The following is a 21,512-nucleotide window of genomic DNA, read 5'->3' on the forward strand; positions in this document are numbered from 1 at the left end:
ATGAGGCTCTAATGATGATTTGGAAAAAGTTGCTTGAAAGGCATGTGCTCTCCGTTGTTTTTTGCGCAGGCTGAACACACTTCATCAGTCACTCATTCACAATTTGACAAGCACTTGATAATGCACTTGATAATGCCTAGGCATCCCCTTTGTGTGGTCGTAATGCACCCTAAAAAAATGCTGCCTTTTGCGGCCAGTGGCCATTGTGTCCTTTTCCCTGAGTGCTGAGTGCTCCAAATCACCTCTCACACACATGGCTCTCATCACATGATCGGGTCTTTCTCACAGGCTACAAGTGAAGACAGACACATCAGGGACACAACTTTGCACGTCCTTATCCAATTTCGAGATGCATATTGAAGATATCGGAAGAACTGTCCACATTTACTTTTTGTCAGCCAACAAGATGAGTAAGCCTAATGAACAGCAAAAGCACTAGCCTATGTCAATCTACTATCCCCCATAGTACAAAAGTTGACCTATTCTATTCTGTGCTATAAATAAATATTCCAAACATAGTCTGGGACAGTTGTGGGATGCAGTAGATCTCAAATGAATACAACCACTAGCATCAAAAAAACATTTTTAAGCAATGTGTCTGATGCAACAGATCAGAACGTTTAGCTTAAAATGTTGATAAACTATTAGTCTTTTTCATCACATTATAATTTCAGTAATGCACACATGGTAGTAGGTTATAAGCACAAATGTTCCATTAGCTGAAAACAACATTATCAAAAGTGACCACAAATGCAATTATGCATGTAATGATTTTTTATAAAGGTGCATTTTTATGGTGAAAATGATCTTCTCCAAACCTGAAACTGACGCACTGCTTATATATATATACCAGTTAGGCTCTACACCCTGTAAGGGGTGTGTAATCAGTAGCAGGGAAGTCAGACGCAGGAGAGCAGAACTTGGTAATAGCCAGAGCAGTTTAATAGCACAACCCACGGCATCAAAAATAACAACATAATTGCGAAAATCTCGTCTACAAAGGCTTGGAAGACTGATGGAGCATTCATCAACCTGTACGGCATGACGAGGTACTCATAATGCCCTGAGGTCGTACTGAACGCCGTCTTCCACTCGTCTACCTCCCGGATACGCACCAGGTTGTGAGCACTCCTGAGATCAAGTTTGGTGAAGAAGCACGCCCCGTGCATTGACTCAATCGCCGTGGCGATAAGAGGTAGCGGGTAACTGTACCTCACAGTTATCTGATTTAGACCTCGATAGTCAGTACACGGGCGCAGACCTCCCTCTTTCTTCTTCACATAAAAGAAACTCGAGGAGGCGGGGGACGTGGAGGACTGAATGTACCCCTGACGCAGGGATTCGGAGACATATGTTTCATAGCCTCCGTCTCCGCCTGTGACTGAGGATACACGTGAGTCCTGGGAAGTGCGGCGTCTACCAGGAGATATATCGCACAATCCCTCCGTCGATGGGGTGGTAATTGAGTTGCCTTCTTTTTGGAGAAGGCGAGAGCCAAATTGGCATATTCGGGGGAATGCGCACCTACGGAAACCCCTAAACACCTCCCCGAGCACTCTCTCGACCACCCCGTGAGAGCCCTCCATTGCCATTAAACAGTGGGGTCATGACAAGCTAACCAGGGTAGGCCTAGCACCACTGGAAATGAAGGAGAGTCAATGAGAAAGAGACAGATTTTCTCCGTGTGACCCCCCTGCGTCACCATGCCCAGAGGAGCGGTGGCCTCCCTAATTAACCCTGACCCTAATGGTTGACTATCTAAGGCGTGAACTGGGAAGGGCATAGCCACAGGAATGATGGGGATCCCTAAACTGTGGGCAAATGATCTGTCAATAAAATTCCCAGCCGCGCCTGAATCGACGAGCGCCTTATGCTGGGAATGCAAGGAAAACTCAGGAAAAGTAACTAACAAAAACTTCTGTGCAACAGAGGGCTCTGGGTGAGAATGGTGCCTTCTCACCTGGGGTGACGCCAGAGTGCCCTGTCTGCTGCCTCGACCCCCAGAGGAACCAACCCGGCACCCGATCGGCAGTGTGACCTCTGCGGCCACAGATGGTGCAGGAGACGGAACCTCCTTCGGTCTCCCTGAGCGCAGCACCTCCCAGCTCCATGGGCATTTGAGCGATGGTGCTGGGGGATGGAACCAACAGACCCCGATCTGGATGTCCGCGTGTAGCCAGCAGGTTATCCAGCCGAATAGACAGGTCCACCAGCTGGTCGAAGGTGAGGGTGTTATCCCTGCAGGCCAACTCTCAACGGAGGTCCTTGCGCAAACTGCAGCGATAGTGGTCGATCAGGGCCCTGTCGTTCCATCCCGCTCCAGCAGCCAGGGTCTGAAAGTCCAAAGCGAACTCCTGTGCGCTCCTCCTCCCCTGCCGCAGGTGGAAAAGACGTTCACCCGGCGCTCCCCCCTCGGGCAGGTGGTCTAAGACTGCCCGGAAACGACGAGTGAACTCCTCAAAGTGGTCCAGCACTGCATCTCCTTCCACCCACACGGCGTTGGCCCACTCCAGGGCTTTCCCCGAGAGGCATGAGACGAGGGTGGACACCTTTTCACGGTCCAAAGGAGCCAGGTGGACGGTTGTCAGGTATAACTCTAACTGCAGCAGGAAACCCTGGCAGCGGGCAGCCGTCCCATCGTACTCCCCGGGGAGGGTGAGGCAAATCCCCGGGAGCAGGGGGAGTGAGTAGTGGAGACCCCTGTGGTGCTGGTGGAGGTGCTGGAGGAACTCTCCGTCTCTCCCAGTGGTCCATAGCCTGGACGACGCGGTCCATGGCGGCGCCGAGATGGTGGAGCATCGCTGTGTGTTCTTGGATGCGCTCCTCGATCTCCATATCAGGGGCACCTACTCCTGCTGACTCCATATTCAGGTGCGGTATTCTGTAAGGGGTGCGTAATCGGTGGCAGGGAAGTCAGATGCAGGTGAGCAGAACTTGGTAATAGCCGGAGCAGTTTAATAGCCCAACCCACGGCATCAAAAATAACAAGATAATTGGGTACAAAACCTGTCGCGCACCAAACACGTGCACAAGCACTTACAAATAAACAATACCGCACAAAGACATGGGGGGAACAGAGGGTTAAATACACAACACTTAATGAGGGAAATGAGAATCAGGTGTGTAGGAAAACAAGACAAAATAAATGGAAAATGAAAAGTGGATCGATGATGGCTAGAAGACCGGTGACGCCGAGCGCCCGCCCGAACAAGGAGAGGAACAGACTTCGGTGGAAGTCGTGACACACCCCTTGTAAAGCGGATGGGCTAGGCTACATAAGGTGTGCGACAATGATTTGAAAAAGTTTTTTAAAAAAGGGCATTGTTTCTTATGCTGGGCATAATTCACAAGTGATAATACATCATTCACAAGTGATAGGCTAATATTATCACCCATCAGACTATTCTTGATTAAATCTTGTCTTTACATATATGAAATAATATTTACTTTAAATGTGTTTTGATTTAGAATGAACCATTATCATGCACCTGTCACGAAACAGGGGCAGCAGGAAAAAATACATGTCATCTGTCACGATTCTCTAAGACAGAACCCAGAAGCAGACCAGGACAAGGTGAGTAAAATGAAGGTGAGTATTTATTGGTAGTCTTGATGTGTAATTTGAGTGATCCAGGAAACGGAGTGGCAGCGGAGGTGAGTTGATGAGAGTAAATGGGTTGATCCAATGAAGTCACTGCATCCACCGACGGCCAGGCAAGGGAGTTGAATGTTCCGGGAGAATGACTGTAGACAGAGTAAACGGGAGTGAGTAACCAGTAACAAGCACAAAACAACAAAACTAGCTCAGGAAACATGAGGCTGATACGCTGGCACAACATACTGTTCGTTGCTAACGATCCGGCAGGGAATGGATGTCAGCTCAGGGTTTAAGAAGAGGTGAAGATCAGGACCAGGTGTGCAGAAGGTTGATGAGATGCAGGTGTGGGTAATAAATAGATATCCCGCCTAACCTCGTTGCCTGGCAACCAGACAGGTGCGTTCAGGAACCTTAGACCACACTCAAACAAAAACAGTAATCTCAGGCAGAAACAGACTCAGGAAGCGGGATTCCTGACACATCTATGCATTTAACCTCTTACATCTAGACGTTCCGCTAGCGGAACACCTGCTCCAATATCCAATGATAGGCGTGGCGCGAATTACAAATTCCTCAAAAATACAAAAACTTCAATTTTTCAAACATATGACTATTTCACAGCATTTTAAAGATAAGACTCTCCTTTATCTAACCACACTGTCCGATTTCAAAAAGGCAAAACATTAGATTATGTCAGCAGAGTACCAAGCCAGAAATAATCAGACACCCATTTTTCAAGCTAGCATATAATGTCACAAAAACCCAGAAGACAGCTAAATGCAGCACTAACCTTTGATGATCTTCATCAGATGACAACCCTAGGACATTATGTTATACAATACATGCATGTTTTGTTCAATCAAGTTCATATTTATATCAAAAACCAGCTTTTTACATTAGCATGTGACGTTCAGAACTAGCATACCCCCCGCAAACTTCCGGGGAATTCACTAAGAATTTACTAAATTACTCACGATAAACGTTCACAAAAAGCATAACAATTATTTCAAGAATTATAGATACAGAACTCCTCTATACACTCGATATGTCCGATTTTAAAATAGCTTTTTGGTGAAAGCACATTTTGCAATATTCTAAGTACATAGCCCAGGCATCACGGGCTAGCTATTTAGACACCCGGCAAGTTTAGCACTCACCAATATCAGGTTTACTATTATAAAAGTTTGATTACCTTTTGTTGTCTTCGTCAGAATGCACTCCCAGGACTGCTACTTCAATAACAAATGTTGGTTTGGTCCAAAATAAAATGTTGTGCAACATGAGCTCATGGGCTCTAATGAAGTGTTTGATTAGATTTTCGATAACATTTGCATTGATGTCAGAGTGATTAGAGGGACAATAGAGTGCTGAGTACCAGGCAGTTAGCAGGTTTGCTAGGCTACTAATGACCATCAGAAGCATCAGAGCTTGGAGAAGCCTGATTACCGTGACTAAACTGTCACGTGGAATTTGACTGCCTTCATGACTCGTGCCCGCCGGTGTTGTGATAATACGGTCACCGCAACAGCCCTAGATGGGAGAACCTTCCAGAAGGACAACCATCTCTACAACACTCAGGACTTTATGGTAGAATGGCTAGATGGAAGCTACTCCTCAGTAAAAGGCACATGACAGCCCGCTTGGAGTTTGCCAAAAAGCACATAAAGGACTATCAGACCATGAGAAACAAGATTCTCTGGTCTGATGAAACCAAGATTTCACTCTTTGGCCTGAATGCCAAGTGTCACTTCTGGAGGAAACCTGTCACCATCCCTACGGTGAAGCATGGTGGTGGCAGCATCATGCTGTGGGGATGTTTTTCAGCGGCAGGGACAGGGAGAGTAGTCCGTGTCGAGGGAAAGATGAATGGTACAGAGAGATCCTTGATGAAAACCTGCTCCAGAGCGCTAAGGACCTCAGACTAGGGCGAAGGTTCACCTTCCAACAGGACAACGACCCTAAGCACACAGCCAAGACAACACAAGAGTGACTTCGGGACAAGTCTCTGATTGTTCTTGAGTGTCCCATCCAGAGCCCAGACTTGAACCCGATCAAACATCTCTGGAGAGAACTGAGAATAGTTGTGCAGTGACGCTCCCCATCTAACTTGATGGAGCTTGAGAGAATCTGCAGAGAAGTAGGTGAGAAACGGATGTGCAAAGCTTGTAGCGTCATACCCAAGAAGACTCGAGGCTATAATTTCCGTCAAAGGCGCTTCAACAAAGTGCTGAGTGAAGGGTCTGAATACTTATATAAATGTGATATTTCAGTTTTTTTGGTTTTAATACATTTGCAAAAATGTCTACTAACCTGTTTTTGCTTTGCCATTATATGGTATTATGATGTCATTATAGGGTATTGTGTGTAGATTAATGAGGGGAAAAAATAAATAAAAAAATCACCTTAATCAATTTTAGGTTAAGGCTGTAACGCAACAAAATGAGGAAAAAGTCAAGGGGTCTGAATACTTTCCAAATCATTGTATATTTCATACCTGTCTGTCTGTCTGTCTGTCTGTCTGTCTGTCTGTCTGTCTGTCTGTCTGTCTGTCTGTCTGTCTGTCTGTCTGTCTGTCTGTCTGTCTGTCTGTCTGTCTGTCTGTCTGTCTGTTTGTTTGTTTGTTTGTCTGTCCTTCTCTCACTCTCTCTCTCTATTCCCCCTCTCTGTCTGTTTGTCTGTCTGTCTGTCTCTCTCTCTACCCCCCCTCTGTCTGTCTGTCTGTCTGTCTGTCTGTCTGTCTGTCTGTCTGTCTGTCTGTCTGTCTGTCTGTCTGTCTGTCTGTCTGTCCCTCTCTCTCTCTCTACCCCCCTCTCTGTCTGTCTGTCTGTCTGTCTGTCTGTCTGTCTGTCTGTCTGTCTGTCTGTCTGTCTGTCTGTCTGTCTGTCTGTCTGTCTGTCTGTCTGTCTGTCTGTCTGTCCCTCTCTCTCTCTCTACCCCCCTGTCTGTCTGTCTGTCTGTCTGTCTGTCTGTCTGTCTGTCTGTCTGTCTGTCTGTCTGTCTGTCTGTCCTTCTCTCACTCTCACTCTCTCTGTCTGTCTGTTTGTCTGTCTGTCCCTCTCTCTCTCTACCCCCCCTCTCTACCCCCCCTCTCTGTCTGTCTGTCTGTCTGTCTGTCTGTCTGTCTGTCTGTCTGTCTGTCTGTCTGTCTGTCTGTCTGTCTGTCTGTCTGTCTGTCTGTCTGTCTGTCTGTCTGTCTGTCTGTATGTATGTATGTATGTCTGTCCCTCTCTCACTCTATTCCCTCTCTCTGTCTGTCTGTCCCCCTCGCTCTGCCCCCCCTCTCTGTCTGTCTGTCCTTCTCTCGCTCCCACTCTCTCTCTCTATTCCCCCTCTCTGTCTGTCTGTCTGTCTGTCTGTCTGTCTGTCTGTCTGTCTGTCTGTCTGTCTGTCTGTCTGTCTGTCTGTCTGTCTGTCTGTCTGTCTGTCTGTCTGTCTGTCTGTCTGTCCTTCTCTCACTCTCACTCTCTCTGTCTGTTTGTCTGTCTGTCCCTCTCTCTCTCTACCCCCCTCTCTACCCCCCTCTCTGTCTGTCTGTCTGTCTGTCTGTCTGTCTGTCTGTCTGTCTGTCTGTCTGTCTGTCTGTCTGTCTGTCTGTCTGTCTGTCTGTCTGTCTGTCTGTCTGTCTGTCTGTCCCTCTCTCACTCTATTCCCTCTCTCTGTCTGTCTGTCCCCCTCGCTCTGCCCCCCCCTCTCTGGCTGTCTGTCCTTCTCTCGCTCCCACTCTCTCTCTCTATTCCCCCTCTCTGTCTGTTTGTCTGTCTGTCCCTGTCTCTCTCTACCCCCCTCTCTACCCCCCCTCTCTGTCTGTCTGTCTGTCTGTCTGTCTGTCTGTCTGTCTGTCTGTCTGTCTGTCTGTCTGTCTGTCTGTCTGTCTGTCTGTCTGTCTGTCTGTCTGTCTGTCTGTCTGTCTGTCTGTCTGTCCCTCTCTCTCTCTCTACCCCCCTCTCTGTCTGTCTGTATGTCCCTCTCTCGCTCTCTTTCTCTCTATCCCCCATCTCTGTCTCTATCCCCCCCCTCCCTGAGGCAATTTAGTATTATCAGAGTTATGGTCCTCCAGCTTATGCCCTGAAGTCCACCTTATTGCCTCAGTCTAGACACCAGTACTCAGAGTGAGTCCAGACATCAATACTGTGAGCATTTTGACAGAGGTCTCTCAGGATTCTATATTGATTATCAGATTGTGGCTTGGTTTGTCTGATAGTGTCTGTCTCATGAAAATATGTGTGTGTCTGTGTGTATATGTGTGTATCTGTGTGTATATGTGTGTATCTGAGTGTATATGTGTGTATATGTGTGTATCTGAGTGTGTCTGTGTGTGTCTGTGTGTGTGAGTGTGAGTGTGTTCTGACAGTGTGTGTCTCTCTCTCCTCAGATGATGAATGTGACTACAGAATACTGTCTGGATGTCATCGAAAAGTTTGAGCTGTCTGAAGAGAACAAACAGAAAGGCATTCTGGGAATTGAGGGTAAGCCCCTCTATTACCCTCTCCCTCCACTTTAACCTCTACTCTCTCTCTCTCTCTCTCGCTCTCTCTCTCTCTCTCTCTCTCTGCCTGCCTGCGGCTGTTAATTCTATAAAGGGTTGAAGACTTAGAGATCATACATGAATGTGAGATGGTTTAACAGTTTTTGGGGCTTTAGATAAATTACACCACATGTAGAGCTCAAAGGCAAAGACCGTCTCTAAGCTGACGGAGCTGATTGATCTCTTGTCAAATATCAAAAGTCTGAAATCGCTGCGTGTATGAGATCGCTGTGTGTCTGAGATCGCTGTGTGTCTGAGATCGCTGCATGTCTGAGATCGCTGTGTGTCTGAGATTGCTGTGTGTCTGAGATCGCTGCGTGTCCGAGATCGCTGCATGTCTGAGATCGCTGCCTGTCTAGGATGGAGCAGAGAGGAGGAGAGGGAGAAGGTAGGATGTTTTCAGTAAGGAGCAGGGTGATTGGGTAAGGAAACAGGTGAAGGAGGAAGGGGAGAGGTGGAGGAAGGGGAGAGGACGAAGAGGAGAGGTGGAGGAGGAAGGGGAGAGGTAGAGGACGAAGAGGAGAGGAGGAAGGGGAGAGGTGGAAGAGGAGAGGTAGAGGAGGAGGGGAGAGTTGGAGGAAGATGGGAGAGGTGGAGAAGGAAGGGGAGGGGTGGAGGAGGAAGATGGGAGAGGTGGAGAAGGAAGGGGAGGGGTGGAGGAGGAAGGAGAGAGATGGAGGAGGAAGGAGAGAGATGGAGGAGGAAGGGGAGAGGTGGAGGAGGAAGGAGAGAGGTGGAGGAGGAAGGAGAGAGGTGGAGGAGGAAGGGGAGAGGTGGAGGAGGAAGGAGAGATATGTGGAGGAGGAAGGGGAGATGTGGAGGAGGAAGGAAGATGAAGGGGAGAGGTGGAGGAGGAAGGAGAGAGATGGAGGAGGAAGGGGAGAGGTGGAGGAGGAAGGAGAGAGATGGAGGAGGAAGGGGACAGGTGGAGGAGGAAGGAGAGAGATGGAGGAGGAAGGAGAGGTGTGGAGGAGGAAGGAGAGAGATGGATGAGGAAGAGGAGAGGTGTGGAGGAGGAAGGGGAGAGGTGGAGGAGGAAGGAGAGAGGTGGAGGAGAAGGGAGAGAGGTGGAGGAGGAAGGGGAGAGGTGGAGGAGGAAGGAGAGAGGTGGAGGAGAAGGGAGAGAGGTGGAGGAGAAGGGAGAGAGGTGGAGGAGGAAGGAGAGAGATGGAGGAGGAGGAAGGGGAGAGGTGGAGGAGGAAGGGGAGAGGTGGATGAGGAAGGGGAGAGGTGGAGGAGGAAGAGGAGAGGTGGATGAGGAAGAGGAGAGGTGGAGATCACATGAGCATTTTAGAGGAACAAGGTTATTCAATTGCCTTACGGCAGCACTGCAATGGTTAAAGCGATACATAGAATAACTATTATAATATAAAGAGACATAACTTTAATAGGACAAGGAAGAAGAGAGGTGGATGAGGAAGGGGAGAGATGCAGGAGGAAGGAGAGAGATGGAGGAGGAAGGGGAGATGTGGATGAGGAAGAGGAGAGGTGGATGAGGAAGAGGAGAGGTGGATGAGGAAGGGGAGAGATGGAGGAGGAAGGAGAGAGGTGGAGGAGGAAGGGGAGATGTGGAGGAGGAAGGGGAGAGGTGGAGGAAGAAGGAGAGAGATGGAGGAGGAAGGAGATGTGTGGAGGAGGAAGGGGAGAGGTGGAGGAGGAAGGAAGAGGTGGATGAGGAAGGGGAGTGGTGGATGAGGAAGAGGAGAGGTGGATGAGGAAGAGGAGAGGTGGAGGAGGAGAGATGGAGGAGGAAGAGGAGAGTTGGAGGAGGAAGGGGAGAGGTGGAGGAGGAAGAGGAGAGGTGGATGCCTCCCCCAGTTAATACTCTCCTCCTTTCCCTCTTCAGTCAGCAAATTCTGAGAATCAGTGTGCATTAAAGTATTACATCCCATCACTAAAAGTTCAGCTCGTTAAGGCTCATCAAAGCCCTGTGCCTGTCTGGGTTTTCTCCTCTGATGTTTTTGTTATGGGTGGTCTGCTATTAAAGTTATGTCTCTTTATATTATAATAGTTATTCTATGTATCGCTTTAACCATTGCAGTGCTGCCGTAAGTCAATTGAATAACCTTGTTCCTCTAAAATGCTCATGTGTTCTATTCAGCTAAATTGGATTGGATTAATCTAGCGCTCACAGAATGCCAAGGAGGGCCAAGGAGGGCCAAGGGGTCAAGGGGGGCCAAGGAGGGCCAAGGAGAGCCAAGGGGGGCCAAGGAGAGCCAAGGAGAGCCAAGGAGGGCCAAGGAGGGCCAAGGAGGGCCAAGGAGAGCCAAGGAGAGCCAAGGAGGACCAAGGAGGGCCAAGGAGGGCCAAGGAGGGCCAACCTCTAAGAGTATTTCCTGAGTGACAGAGAGAAAGAATTGTAATGAGGATGTTAGTAAGATGAATACAGCTTTTCTACCATGTATCTGTTGGTTTTTGTCGGTTTTGTCATTTTATTCTGTCTGTCTGTGTGTGTCCAGGTTTCACCAGTTTCATGCGCAGCCCCACGTGTGATGTGTTTAACCCTGAACACCATGAGGTGAACCAGGACATGGATCAGCCTCTGAGTAGCTACTACGTCTCCTCGTCTCATAACACCTACCTGACGGGAGACCAGCTGCTGTCTCATTCCAAGACAGACATGTACGCCTGGGTACTACAGGCTGGCTGCCGCTGTGTGGAGGGTGAGGCAGTACACACACTCACTCACACACACACACACACACACACACACACACACACACACACACACACACACACACACACACACACACACACACACACACACACACACACACACGCTGATATATGCACACACACACACTCCTTCTCACAATGATCTCTCTCTCATATCTATCCCTCCCTCTCACTCTCTCTCATATCCCTCCCACCCTCTCCCTCTCTCTCATATCCCTCCCTCCCTCTCCCTCTCTCATATCCCTCCATCTATCCCTCTCTCTCTCTCTCTTTCTCTATATATATATATCCCCATCTCTCCATGTCTCTGTCTATCTGTAGTGGACTGTTGGGATGGTCCTGATGGAGAGCCCATGGTCCAGCATGGTTACACTCTGACCTCCAAGATCACCTTCAAGTCTGTCATAGAGACCATCGACAAATACGCCTTCATCAACAACCAGTAAATACACCAGTATCCCTCAACTCTCACTGTTTGTGTTTGTGTGTTTAAAGACTGTAGTTTCTGAGATCCCTCATCCTTCCCTCCACACACACACACACACACACACACACACACACACACACACACACACACACACACACACACACACATACACACACACACATACACACACACACACACATACACACATACACACACACACACACACACACACACACACACACACACACACACACACACACACATACACACATACACACACACACACACACACACACACACACACACACACACACACACACACACACACACACACACACAGACATGATCCTGTGTATTATCCAACACCTGCTGTTTGTTGTTTGTATATTCTAGCCGGGTGGTCTGGGAGGCTCTCCTGAGTGTTTTCAGAACAGGAAGATTCTCCACTGTGAGGAGATGGTGTTCCCCAGAGCACATGTTCATCTGTCCCCTTCTTTCTGATATGCAACCAATTAGAGTTAAAGTAGCTCTTCTCACACAGTTTATTCAGAGAAACTTTCCATTTCACAGAATTATGCAACAGTACTTTCAACAAAGTTAACTTTTTTAAATGAAAAACAGCAGGATTTGTGTTCATTTGAGACACACAGGGATACCTGGTATTATCCCCTATTACTGAAACATCTGCTCTGAGACACAGTGTGTGTCTCTCTCTCTCTCTCTCTCTCTCTCTCGGCACTCCGGTACTGCTTGCCATGGGGTAGCAGAGAAAACAGTCTATGACTAGGGTGGATGGAGTATTTGGCAATTTTTAGGGCCTTCCTCTGACACCACCTGGTATAGAGGTCATGGATGGCAGGAAGCTTGGCCCCAGTGATGTACTGGGCCGTACACACTACCCTCTGTAGTGCCTTGCGGTCAGAGGCCGAGCAGATGCCGTACCAGTTTGTGATGTAACCAGTCTGGATGCTCTCGGTGGTGCAGCTGTATAACTGTTTGACGATCTGAGGACCCATGCCAAGTCTTTTCAGTCTCCTGAGGGGGAATAGGCGTTATCATGCCCTATGTCTTGGTGTGTTTGATGTGGACACCAAGGAACTTGAAGCTCTCAACCTGCTCCTCTACAGCCCCGACGATGAGAATGGGGGCGTGCTCGGTCCTCCTTTTCCTGTAGTCCACAATCATCTCCCTTGTCTTGATCATATTGAGGGAGAGGTTGTTGTCCTGGCACCACATGGCCAGGTATCTGGCCTTGCAGTCATGGGTGAACAGAGAGTACAGGAGTGGACTAAGCACGCACCCCTGAGGGGCTCCTGTGTTGAGGATCAGCGTGGCAGATGTGTTGTTACCTATCCTTACCACCTGGGGGCGGCCCATCAGGAAGTCCAAGATCCAGTTGCAGAGGGAGGTGTTTACTCCCAGGGTCCTAAGCTTATTGATGAGCTTTGTGGGCACCATGGTGTTGAACGCTGAGCTGTAGTCAATGAACAGCATTCTCACATAGGTGTTCCTTTTTTCCAGGTGGGAAAGGGTTGTGTGGAGTGAAATAGAGATTGCATCATCTGTGGATCAGTTTGAAAATGTCAGTGAAGACACTTGCCAGTTGGTCAGCGCATGCTTGGAGTAAACATCCTGGAAATCCGTCTGGCCCTGTGGCCTTGTAAATGTTGACCTGTTTAAAGGTCTTACTCACATCGGCTACGGAGAGCATGATCACACAGTCATCTGGAACAGCTGATGCGCTCATGCGTGCTTCAGTGTTGCTTGCCTCGAAGCGAGCATAGAAGTGATTTAGCTCATCTGATAGGCTCGTGTCACTGTGCAGCTTGCGGTTCTGCTTCCCTTTGTAGTCTGTAATAGTTTGCAAGCCCTGCCACATCCGATGAGCGTTGGAGCCGGTGTAGTACGATTCAATCTTATTCCTGTATTGACCCTTTGCCTGTTTGATTGTTCGTCGGAGGGCATAGCGGGATTTCTTATAAGCGTCCGGATTAAAGTCCCCCTCCTTGAAAGCGGCAGCTCTAAATCAAATCAAATCAAATTTTATTAGTCACATGTGCCGAATACAACAGGTGTAGACCTTACAGTGAAATGCTTACTTACGAGCCCCTAACCAACAATGCAGTTTTAAAAAATACAGATAAGAATAAGAGATAAAAGTAACAAGTAATTAAAGAGCAGCAGAAAAAAATAACAATATATACAGGTGGGTGCCGGTACAGAGTCAATGTGCGGGGGCACCGGTTAGTTGAGGTAGTATGTACATGTAGGTAGAGTTATCAAAGTGACCATGCATAGATGTCAACAGACAGTTGCAGTGGTGCGGAGAGGAGGAGGGGACAATGCAAATAATCTGGGTAGCTGTTTGGAAGCCTCTTGGACCTAGAGAGAACAGTCTATGACTAGGGTGGCTGGAGTCTTTGACAGTTTTTAGGGCCTTCCTCTGACACCGCCTGGTATAGTGGTCCTGGATGGCAGGAAGCTTGGCCCTTGTTGTGCTAGTAGCTGTTTAATTAGTATTTTCTCCTAATGGGAGAGAATGGATAGTGGACGGAACAGAGTTATTCTGACACTTTCATGAAATGATACAGTGACAAATTCCTCACTCTTTCTCTCAGTTTTATTTATTTTATTCCCACCATATTTTATCATCAATGCCACCTGTTATGATGAATGAGGCTCTTGGCCTGTGATAGGAGAAATGTTCACGGTTACACATCACACGCAAAGTACACACCTCATTTACCAATACACCTGGGAGAGAGAGGAGATAGTCCTGTGTGTGCGTCCGTCTCTGTGTGTCTGTGTGTATTTGAGCGTGTGTGTCTGTGTGTATTTGAGCGTGTGTGTCTGTCTCTGTGTGTGTGTATTTGAGCGTGTGTGTGTGTGTGTGTGTGTGTGTGTGTGTGTGTGTGTGTGTGTGTGTGTGTGTGTGTGTGTGTGTGTGCGTGTGCGAGTAAGGAGACAGTGGAGGAGAGGTCAGTGAAGGGCTCAGAGCCCTCAGGGAGAGCTGTCAGTCTGACAGGTTTGACATTTGAGCTGAGCTGCTGTCTGAACACAAGTCATTTCACCTATAAATGAACACACACACACTGAAAATATTTGGTTTAATTTCAGTTGTGTTTCTTGGACTTCTGTCAAAGCTATTCTGTCGGAGATTGGGGGGAGAGTATAGTTTGAAAGAATTTATGTTTAGGGTAGCTAAATATATATATATTTTTTCAACAGATCAGTCTGAGTCAAGTTGTTGTATATAAAACTGTAATACAGGGTTGGTGTAGATGAGGCTGGACTTTTACAGTCCTTGACTTGTATTGTGAAGAGCAATATGCATGGCTGCAAGACCCGCCCACGTCCAGTATCATAGATCTCTGCTACTCATGGAGATATCCATTCTAGTTATAGTAACTCCATGTCTCTCCCTTCCCCCAGGTACCCAGTGATACTGTCCATAGAGAACCATTGTAGCATCCAACAACAGAAGAAGATAGCCCAGCACCTCAGAGAGATCCTGGGAGACAAGCTGGACCTGGGAGAGGCTCTCCGCAGAGACTCTATACAGCTACCCAGCCCCCACTGTCTACAGGGGAAGATACTCATCAAGGTAGAGAGAGAGAGAGAGAGAGAGAGAGAGTTAGAGAGAGAGCGAGAGAGAGCGAGAGAGAGAGAGAGAGAGTCCTTCGGCTACAGTTATTGTCCGACAGAGATTTAGCCATATTATTTTTATATGTAGGCCATGTCCGAATAACTGCAACTGCTTTCTAAACCAGAGGAGTGGGAGCGAGGGAGAGGGAGTGGGGAGAGACTGCGTTTGAAGGAGAGTGAATGAAGAAAAAAAAACATATGACATAAACGAGAAGAAGAAGAAAGGGATAGGAGGGAAAGTAGGCCGCCACTGTATTAGTCATGGTGGGAGAAAGACATACATACACACACACACACACACACACACACACACACACACACACACACACACACACACACACACACACACACACACACACACACACACTGCCTGGGACAGAGTAACCAATCCAGAGCTTGGAGAGACTCACCATGCCTCTGTTATCCATCTATCCCGGCACAGTGGGAAACATGTTCAGTACCCACACATACACTCACACACTGTGGAAAATCAACTAATGACAGAGAGAGGAGCGAGAGAGAGGCTGAATTGGGAAATATGAGCAAAATACTGTAATATATTGGATTTTTCTGCATGATCCTTTGACCAAAAGTTCACTATATTGGTGTATTGCCCACATGTCTGTGTGTGGTTCCAGAGATGTCTTCTTTAGTAAGGGTATTGGGGTAAAGTAGCTTAAGACTGGTTGGTTCTCAGCAGGACCTCTAAATGAGGACACTGATACTGACATGTACACACTCCCCTCTCGGAAGCACCTGTTACCTTGTCTCTGTTGCGCTTCTGCAAGTGGTTTCTGAATTTGATCCTATAGAACCACACACACACACACACACACACACACACACACACACACACACACACACACACACACACACACACACACACACACACACACACACACACACACACACACACACACACACAAAACAGCACACAGACAGTTATCGGACTCCTCTAGTATTAATCAATCAATCAATCAATCAATCAATCAAATATATTTATAAAGCCCTTTTAACATCAGCTGATGTCAGAAAGTGCTGTACAGAAACCCAGCCTAATACCCCAAACAGCAAGCAATGCAGATGTAGAAGCACGGTGGCTAGGAAAAACTTCCTAGAAAGGCCGGAACCTAGGAAGAAACCTAGAGAGGAACAAGGCTATGAGGGGTGGCCAGTCCTCTTCTGGCTATGCCGGGTGGAGATTATAGCAGAACATGGCCAAGATGTTCAAATGTTCATAGATTACCAGCAGGGTCAAATAATAATAATAATCACAGTGGTTGTCGAGGGTGCAACAGGTCAGCACCTCAGGAGTAAATGTCAGTTGGCTTTTCATAGCCGATCATTCAGAGTATCTCTACCGCTCTTGCTGTCTCTAGAGAGTTGAAAACAGCAGGTCTGGGGCAAGGTAGCACGTCCGGTAAACAGGACAGGGTTCCATAGCCGCAGGCAGAACAGTTGAAACTGGAGCAGCAGCACGGCCAGGTGGACTGGGGACAGCAAGGAGTCATCAGGCCAGGTAGTCCTGAGGCATGGTCCTAGGGCTTAGGTCCTCCGAGAGAGAGAATGAAAGAGAGAAAGAGAGAGAATTAGAGAGAGCATACTTAAATTCACACAGGACACCGGATAAGACAGGAGAAATACTCCAGATATAACAGACTGATCCTAGCTCCCTGACAACTGGCTGGGTCTAGTCAGGTTATGAATGGTGGTGTAAATGAGGCTGGATCTAGTCAGGTTATGGAGGGTGGTATAGATAAGGCTGGGTCTAGTCAGGTTATGGCTAGTGGATGAGGAGAGTGTAGTGGGGAAGTGTAAGAGACTAGGGGGGAGGAGGGTGTCAAGCGGAAAAGGAAAAAGGGGGAGAAGAAAGAAGTTGGGAGGGGAGAGACTGGTGTGGTCAACGGCACCAAGGAACCTTTGCCTGGTGCTGGGGGGAGGCCCTGACCAGAGAGGAAGGGCAGGGGGTTTGATGGGAGATGGAGATAAGGAGAAGGAAAGTGAGTCTGAGGAAGAGGATGATGAGGAGGCCTTTTTTTTATAGACTTTTCCTCAATGGGTCCGGAGCTGACAGCCAGTCAAGCAGAAGGGTCAAAGTACACGGTGAGGGAACTGACAAGGTTCCTGAATGAGACCAAGGGGGGAAAAGTAAATCTTGAGGCTTTCTTTTCTGATCTGACAAAGTTTGTAAGATCAGTACAACATGCTATGAAAAATGAGGGGCATGGTGTCCTCTCACCCAGGAAACGGTTTAGGTTGAGGTAGTGGGTTACAACAGTGCGTAAAGGTCGACCTTCAGACACTGTTTAGATGATTTGTTTTTTTCTGGCACTGGGGTTTTTGAGCTTTGCTATTGGTCTCTTTCTTTGCTGGCTTTTCTCCCACTTCTTATTGAGACTCTTCGGGGTAGGCTCGCTTAATATAAATGGCGCCAGAGATGCAGGAAAGAGGAGTGTGTTGGGTGAATATGTAAAACAAAAAAAAGTACAGGTGTTGTTTCTTTTGGGGACGCATAGTGAGGTAGTGAATGAATACGATTGAGGGGCTCTGGTGGAAAGGGGCAAGTGTGTTGAGCCATGGGACACATTTTTGTGCAGGGGTGGCAGTCCTTTTTGTACCGGTTCTGTCTGTAAAAATGTACTCATCAAAGGAGGTGTGTAGGGGTAGGCTGCTTGTTGTAAAAGTATAAATTAACCTCTCTAGGATAGGTGGCACCAAATCCTCCCACCTACGTAACAGCCAGTGTAATCCCGTGGCGCGTTATTCAAAAACCTCAAAAATGCAAAAACTTCAATTTTTCAAACATATGACTATTTTACACAATTTTAAAGACAAGTCTAACCACACTGTCCGATTTCAAAAAGGCTTTACAACGAAAGCAAAACATTAGATTATGTCAGCAGAGTACCCAGCCAGAAATAATCAGACACCCATTTTTCAAGCTAGCATATAATGTCACATAAACCCAAACCACAGCTAAATGCAGCACTAACCTTTGATGATCTTCATCAGATGACAACCCTAGGACATTATGTTATACAATACATGCATGTTTTGTTCAATCAAGTTCATATTTATATCAAAAACCAGCTTTTTACATTAGCATGTGACTAGCATGTGACTAGCATTCCCACCGAACACTGCTGGTGAATTTACTAAATTACTCACGATAAAAGTTCACAAAAAGCATAACAATTATTTTAAGAATTATAGATACAGAACTCCTCTATGCACTCGATATGTCCAATTTTAAAATAGCTTTTCGGTGAAAGCACATTTTGCAATATTCTCAGTAGATAGCCCGGCATCACAGGGCTAGCTATTTAGACACCCAGCAAGTTTAGCACTCAGAAAAGTCACATTTACTATAAGAACATTTTTATTACCTTTGCTGTCTTCGTCAGAATGCACTCCCAGGACTTCTACTTCAATAACAAATGTTGGTTTGGTTCAAAATAATCCATAGTTATATCCAAATAGCGGCGTTTTGTTCGTGCGTTCAAGACACTATCCGAAAGGGTAAATAAGGGTGACGAGCATGGCGCAATTCGTGACAAAAAAAATCTAAATATTCCGTTACCGTACTTCGAAGCATGTCAACCGCTGTTTAAAATCAATTTTTATGCCATTTTTCTCATAAATAAGCGATAATATTCCGACCGGGAATCTGCGTTTAGGTAAACAGACAAAAGAAAATAAAGCATTCGGTCGACTCGGGCACGCGCCTAAGCCCATAGTACTCTGATCGGCCACTTGCCAAAAGCGATAATGTGTTTCAGCCAGAGCCTGCCTTGATATCGTTCAGCTTTTTCCCGGGCTCTGAGAGCCTATGGGAGCCGTAGGAAGTGTCACGTTAGAGCAAAGATCCTCAGTCTTCAATAAAAAGAGCCAAGATGAAACACCACTTGTCAGACAGGCCACTTCCTGCATGGAATCTTCTCAGGTTTTGGCCTGCCATTTGAGTTCTGTTATACTCACAGACACCATTCAAACAGTTTTAGAAACTTTAGGGTGTTTTCTATCCAATTATATGCATATTCTAGTTACTGGGCAGGAGTAGTAACCAGATTAAATCGGGTACGTTTTTTATCCGGCCGTGTCAATACTGCCCCCTAGCCCTAACAGGTTAACAACATGGGTTTTGTCTTTATAAATATGTATGCACCTAACACAGGGAGAGAGATGGGGGTTCTATTTGGGAGTCTTAGACAGGAACTCTCACAGGTAGCACCTGAGGAGACGCTGGTGGTCGGCGGGGACTGGAACTGTAAAATGGATTTTACGAAAGACAGAAATGGGGAAGAGCCTCATTCAGGGTCAGTGGGAGTGTTAAGGGACATCATTAATCAGTTCGACCTAGTGGATGTTTGGAGAACTAGACATCCTGACACAAGACAGTATACATGGGTGAAGGTTCTTTGGGCTAGGGTGAGTGCAGCACGGACTCGGTTTTACATGTCCAGGAATCAGAGCAATAGGCTGTTGGGTGCTACCATTCTCCCAGTGGGGTTTTCGGATCATCACATAACCATGGCTCGGCTGTCTATTTCACCAGGGCCTCGCCATGCATCCTATTGGAAGTTTAATGTAAAGCTTTTACAAGATGCTACTTTTTGCTCAGATTTACAGATTTTTTGGGAAAGATGGAGGCAGCAAAGAGAGGAGTACGAGTCTCTTAGTCAATTGTGGGATGTAGGGAAAGTCCAAATTAGGCTTTTCTGTCAACAGTATACAGCTCTCTCATCCTCAGAGGCTAGGAGTATTGGGGGAACTAGAGCGGTGTATTAGCGAGATGGAGGTAGAGATGGTGGGGCAAGGCAATGTAGGCCTCCAGGCTAATTTAGCTGAATTACGTAGGGACCTGGGTAGTTTTTTCCAGGTTAAAGCAAAGGGAGCACTTGTAAGAGCTAGATTCTCCATGCTCAAGGAGATGGATGCTCCCAGCTCCTCTTTCTTTGGTTTGGAAAGACAGCGATGAAGCCAAGGGTATGCCGTAACCTAGAGGCCGTAACCTAGATGTCCCCCCGGCCGTGCATCGGGGGTCAATGGACTCCCAGTGGAGTTTTATGAACAATTCTGGGGACTAATTAGACTGGACTTCTTTTGAGTGTTGCGTGAATGCGTCGGGGTAGGAGAGTTGCCGATGAGCTGACATCGGGCAGCTCTGACTCTCATGCCCAAAAAAGGGAACTTAAGAACTGGAGGCCTGTGGCATTGCTCTGTGCGGACTACAAGATATTTGCCAAGGTCCTCTCTAACAGACTGAAGTACGATCTGGACTCTATAGTACACATGGACCAGACATATTGTGTACCGGGACGCTCAATCACGGACAACTTGTTCTTAATCAGGGACATGTTGGACTTGTCGTGAGGTTCTAATGTGAACTTTGGACTGGTCTCTTTAGATCAAGAGAATGCATATACAGTTATATACACTAGCCATTGAGCCTTTTTGGAACTGCTACGCAGGAGACTGCAGGGAGTGTGCTGGACAGGCATAGCAGTGTCAGCATATGCAGATGACGTTTCTGTGATGGTCAGGATATGCAGGATATGCAGGCATTAGAGACTAGTCTGAAAGTGTACGAGGGAGCTTCGTCAGCTAAGGTAAACTGGGGCAAGTTCAAAACTCTGTTATGTGGGGCATGGGGGGATGTTGGGGGTGTACCTGGGCTCGGAGAGGTGGGTCAGGAAGAACTGGGAGGGGCTGTCACAGGCAGTGGTGTCAAGACTGGCCAAGTGGAGGTGGCTCCTGTCCCAGGTGTAATATAGAGGGAGAGTGCTGATAATCAACAACCTGGTGGCATCTTCCCTGTGGCATAAACTGGCTGTCCTCAACCCCCCCACCGGTCTGCTCGCAGACATGCAACGCAAGCTGGTGGACTTCTTCTGGTTGGGTTCATCACTGGCTGAGGGCGGCAGTGTTGTACATGCCTGTCCACGAAGGAGAACAGGGTCTGGTGGAACTGGAGAGCAGGGTGGCTGCTTTCCAATTAAAGGCGGTGCAGAGACTGCTTTACCATACTGATGTTGGCTGGAGTGAACCAGCATATGCGCTGTTGAGGAAAGCTGGCGGATTAGGGTTGGACCGGCAGCTGTTCCTCATGAAGCTGGAGAGGCTGAGTACAGCAGGTCTCTCAGACTTTTACTCTGCGGTGCTGAAGGCCTGGCAGCTGCTAAGGCTGACACAAGAAGGGGGTGTGGAGCCTGGGCTGTGGGTGTGGGAGGACCCGATCTTCCACAACCCAGCCATTCCTTTGAGATCGGTTCAGTTGGCCACCCTGCAGAGGCAACTGATGGCAGCGGGTTTACAAAGGCTGGGTGACCTGCGACTGATGGGAGAGGAGGAGTGTAAAACCCCGGAAGTCCTGGCACAACAAACAGGAATAACGTCTCTTAGGCTGCTGGAGAGATTCCTGGAGGAGGTCCAGGAGGCACTGTCTGAGCCGGTAAGGGGGGTGTTTGAGTGGCCAATGGGGATGGGCCACCAATTTTTCCGCCACTGTAGGTGATGGCAGAGACTGGAGACTGGCAAGGGGGTCTGGAGGACTTGTTTGATTTTAACACTCCGAGCCTGGAGGAGTTTGAGGAGGTGGGAGGTAAAGCCCTCTACAACCTCTGCATTAAGGTAAGGAACAT

At 47.6% G+C, this 21,512-nt stretch overlaps 1 protein-coding gene across 6 annotated transcripts in view; it reads left to right on the top strand.

Annotated features, from left to right (window-relative positions):
- Positions 1 to 21,512, top strand: part of LOC106581476 (1-phosphatidylinositol 4,5-bisphosphate phosphodiesterase eta-1) — a 154,715-nt gene that overhangs the window by 81,780 nt on the left and 51,423 nt on the right. For 5 of the 6 annotated variants that reach the window (XM_045704035.1, XM_045704037.1, XM_045704038.1 and 2 more), the window contains 4 exons: positions 7,971 to 8,064; positions 10,583 to 10,786; positions 11,121 to 11,241; positions 14,659 to 14,830. In XM_045704035.1, the coding sequence (XP_045559991.1) occupies positions 7,971 to 8,064; positions 10,583 to 10,786; positions 11,121 to 11,241; positions 14,659 to 14,830 (591 nt within the window). Of the gene's footprint in view, positions 1 to 7,970; positions 8,065 to 10,348; positions 10,494 to 10,582; positions 10,787 to 11,120; positions 11,242 to 14,658; positions 14,831 to 21,512 lie in introns of those variants that run through there. The other variant, XM_045704040.1, reaches the window with a different exon arrangement.

The sequence above is a fragment of the Salmo salar genome, chromosome ssa20 (genome assembly GCF_905237065.1).
Source record: "Salmo salar chromosome ssa20, Ssal_v3.1, whole genome shotgun sequence".
NCBI lineage: Eukaryota > Metazoa > Chordata > Actinopteri > Salmoniformes > Salmonidae > Salmo > Salmo salar.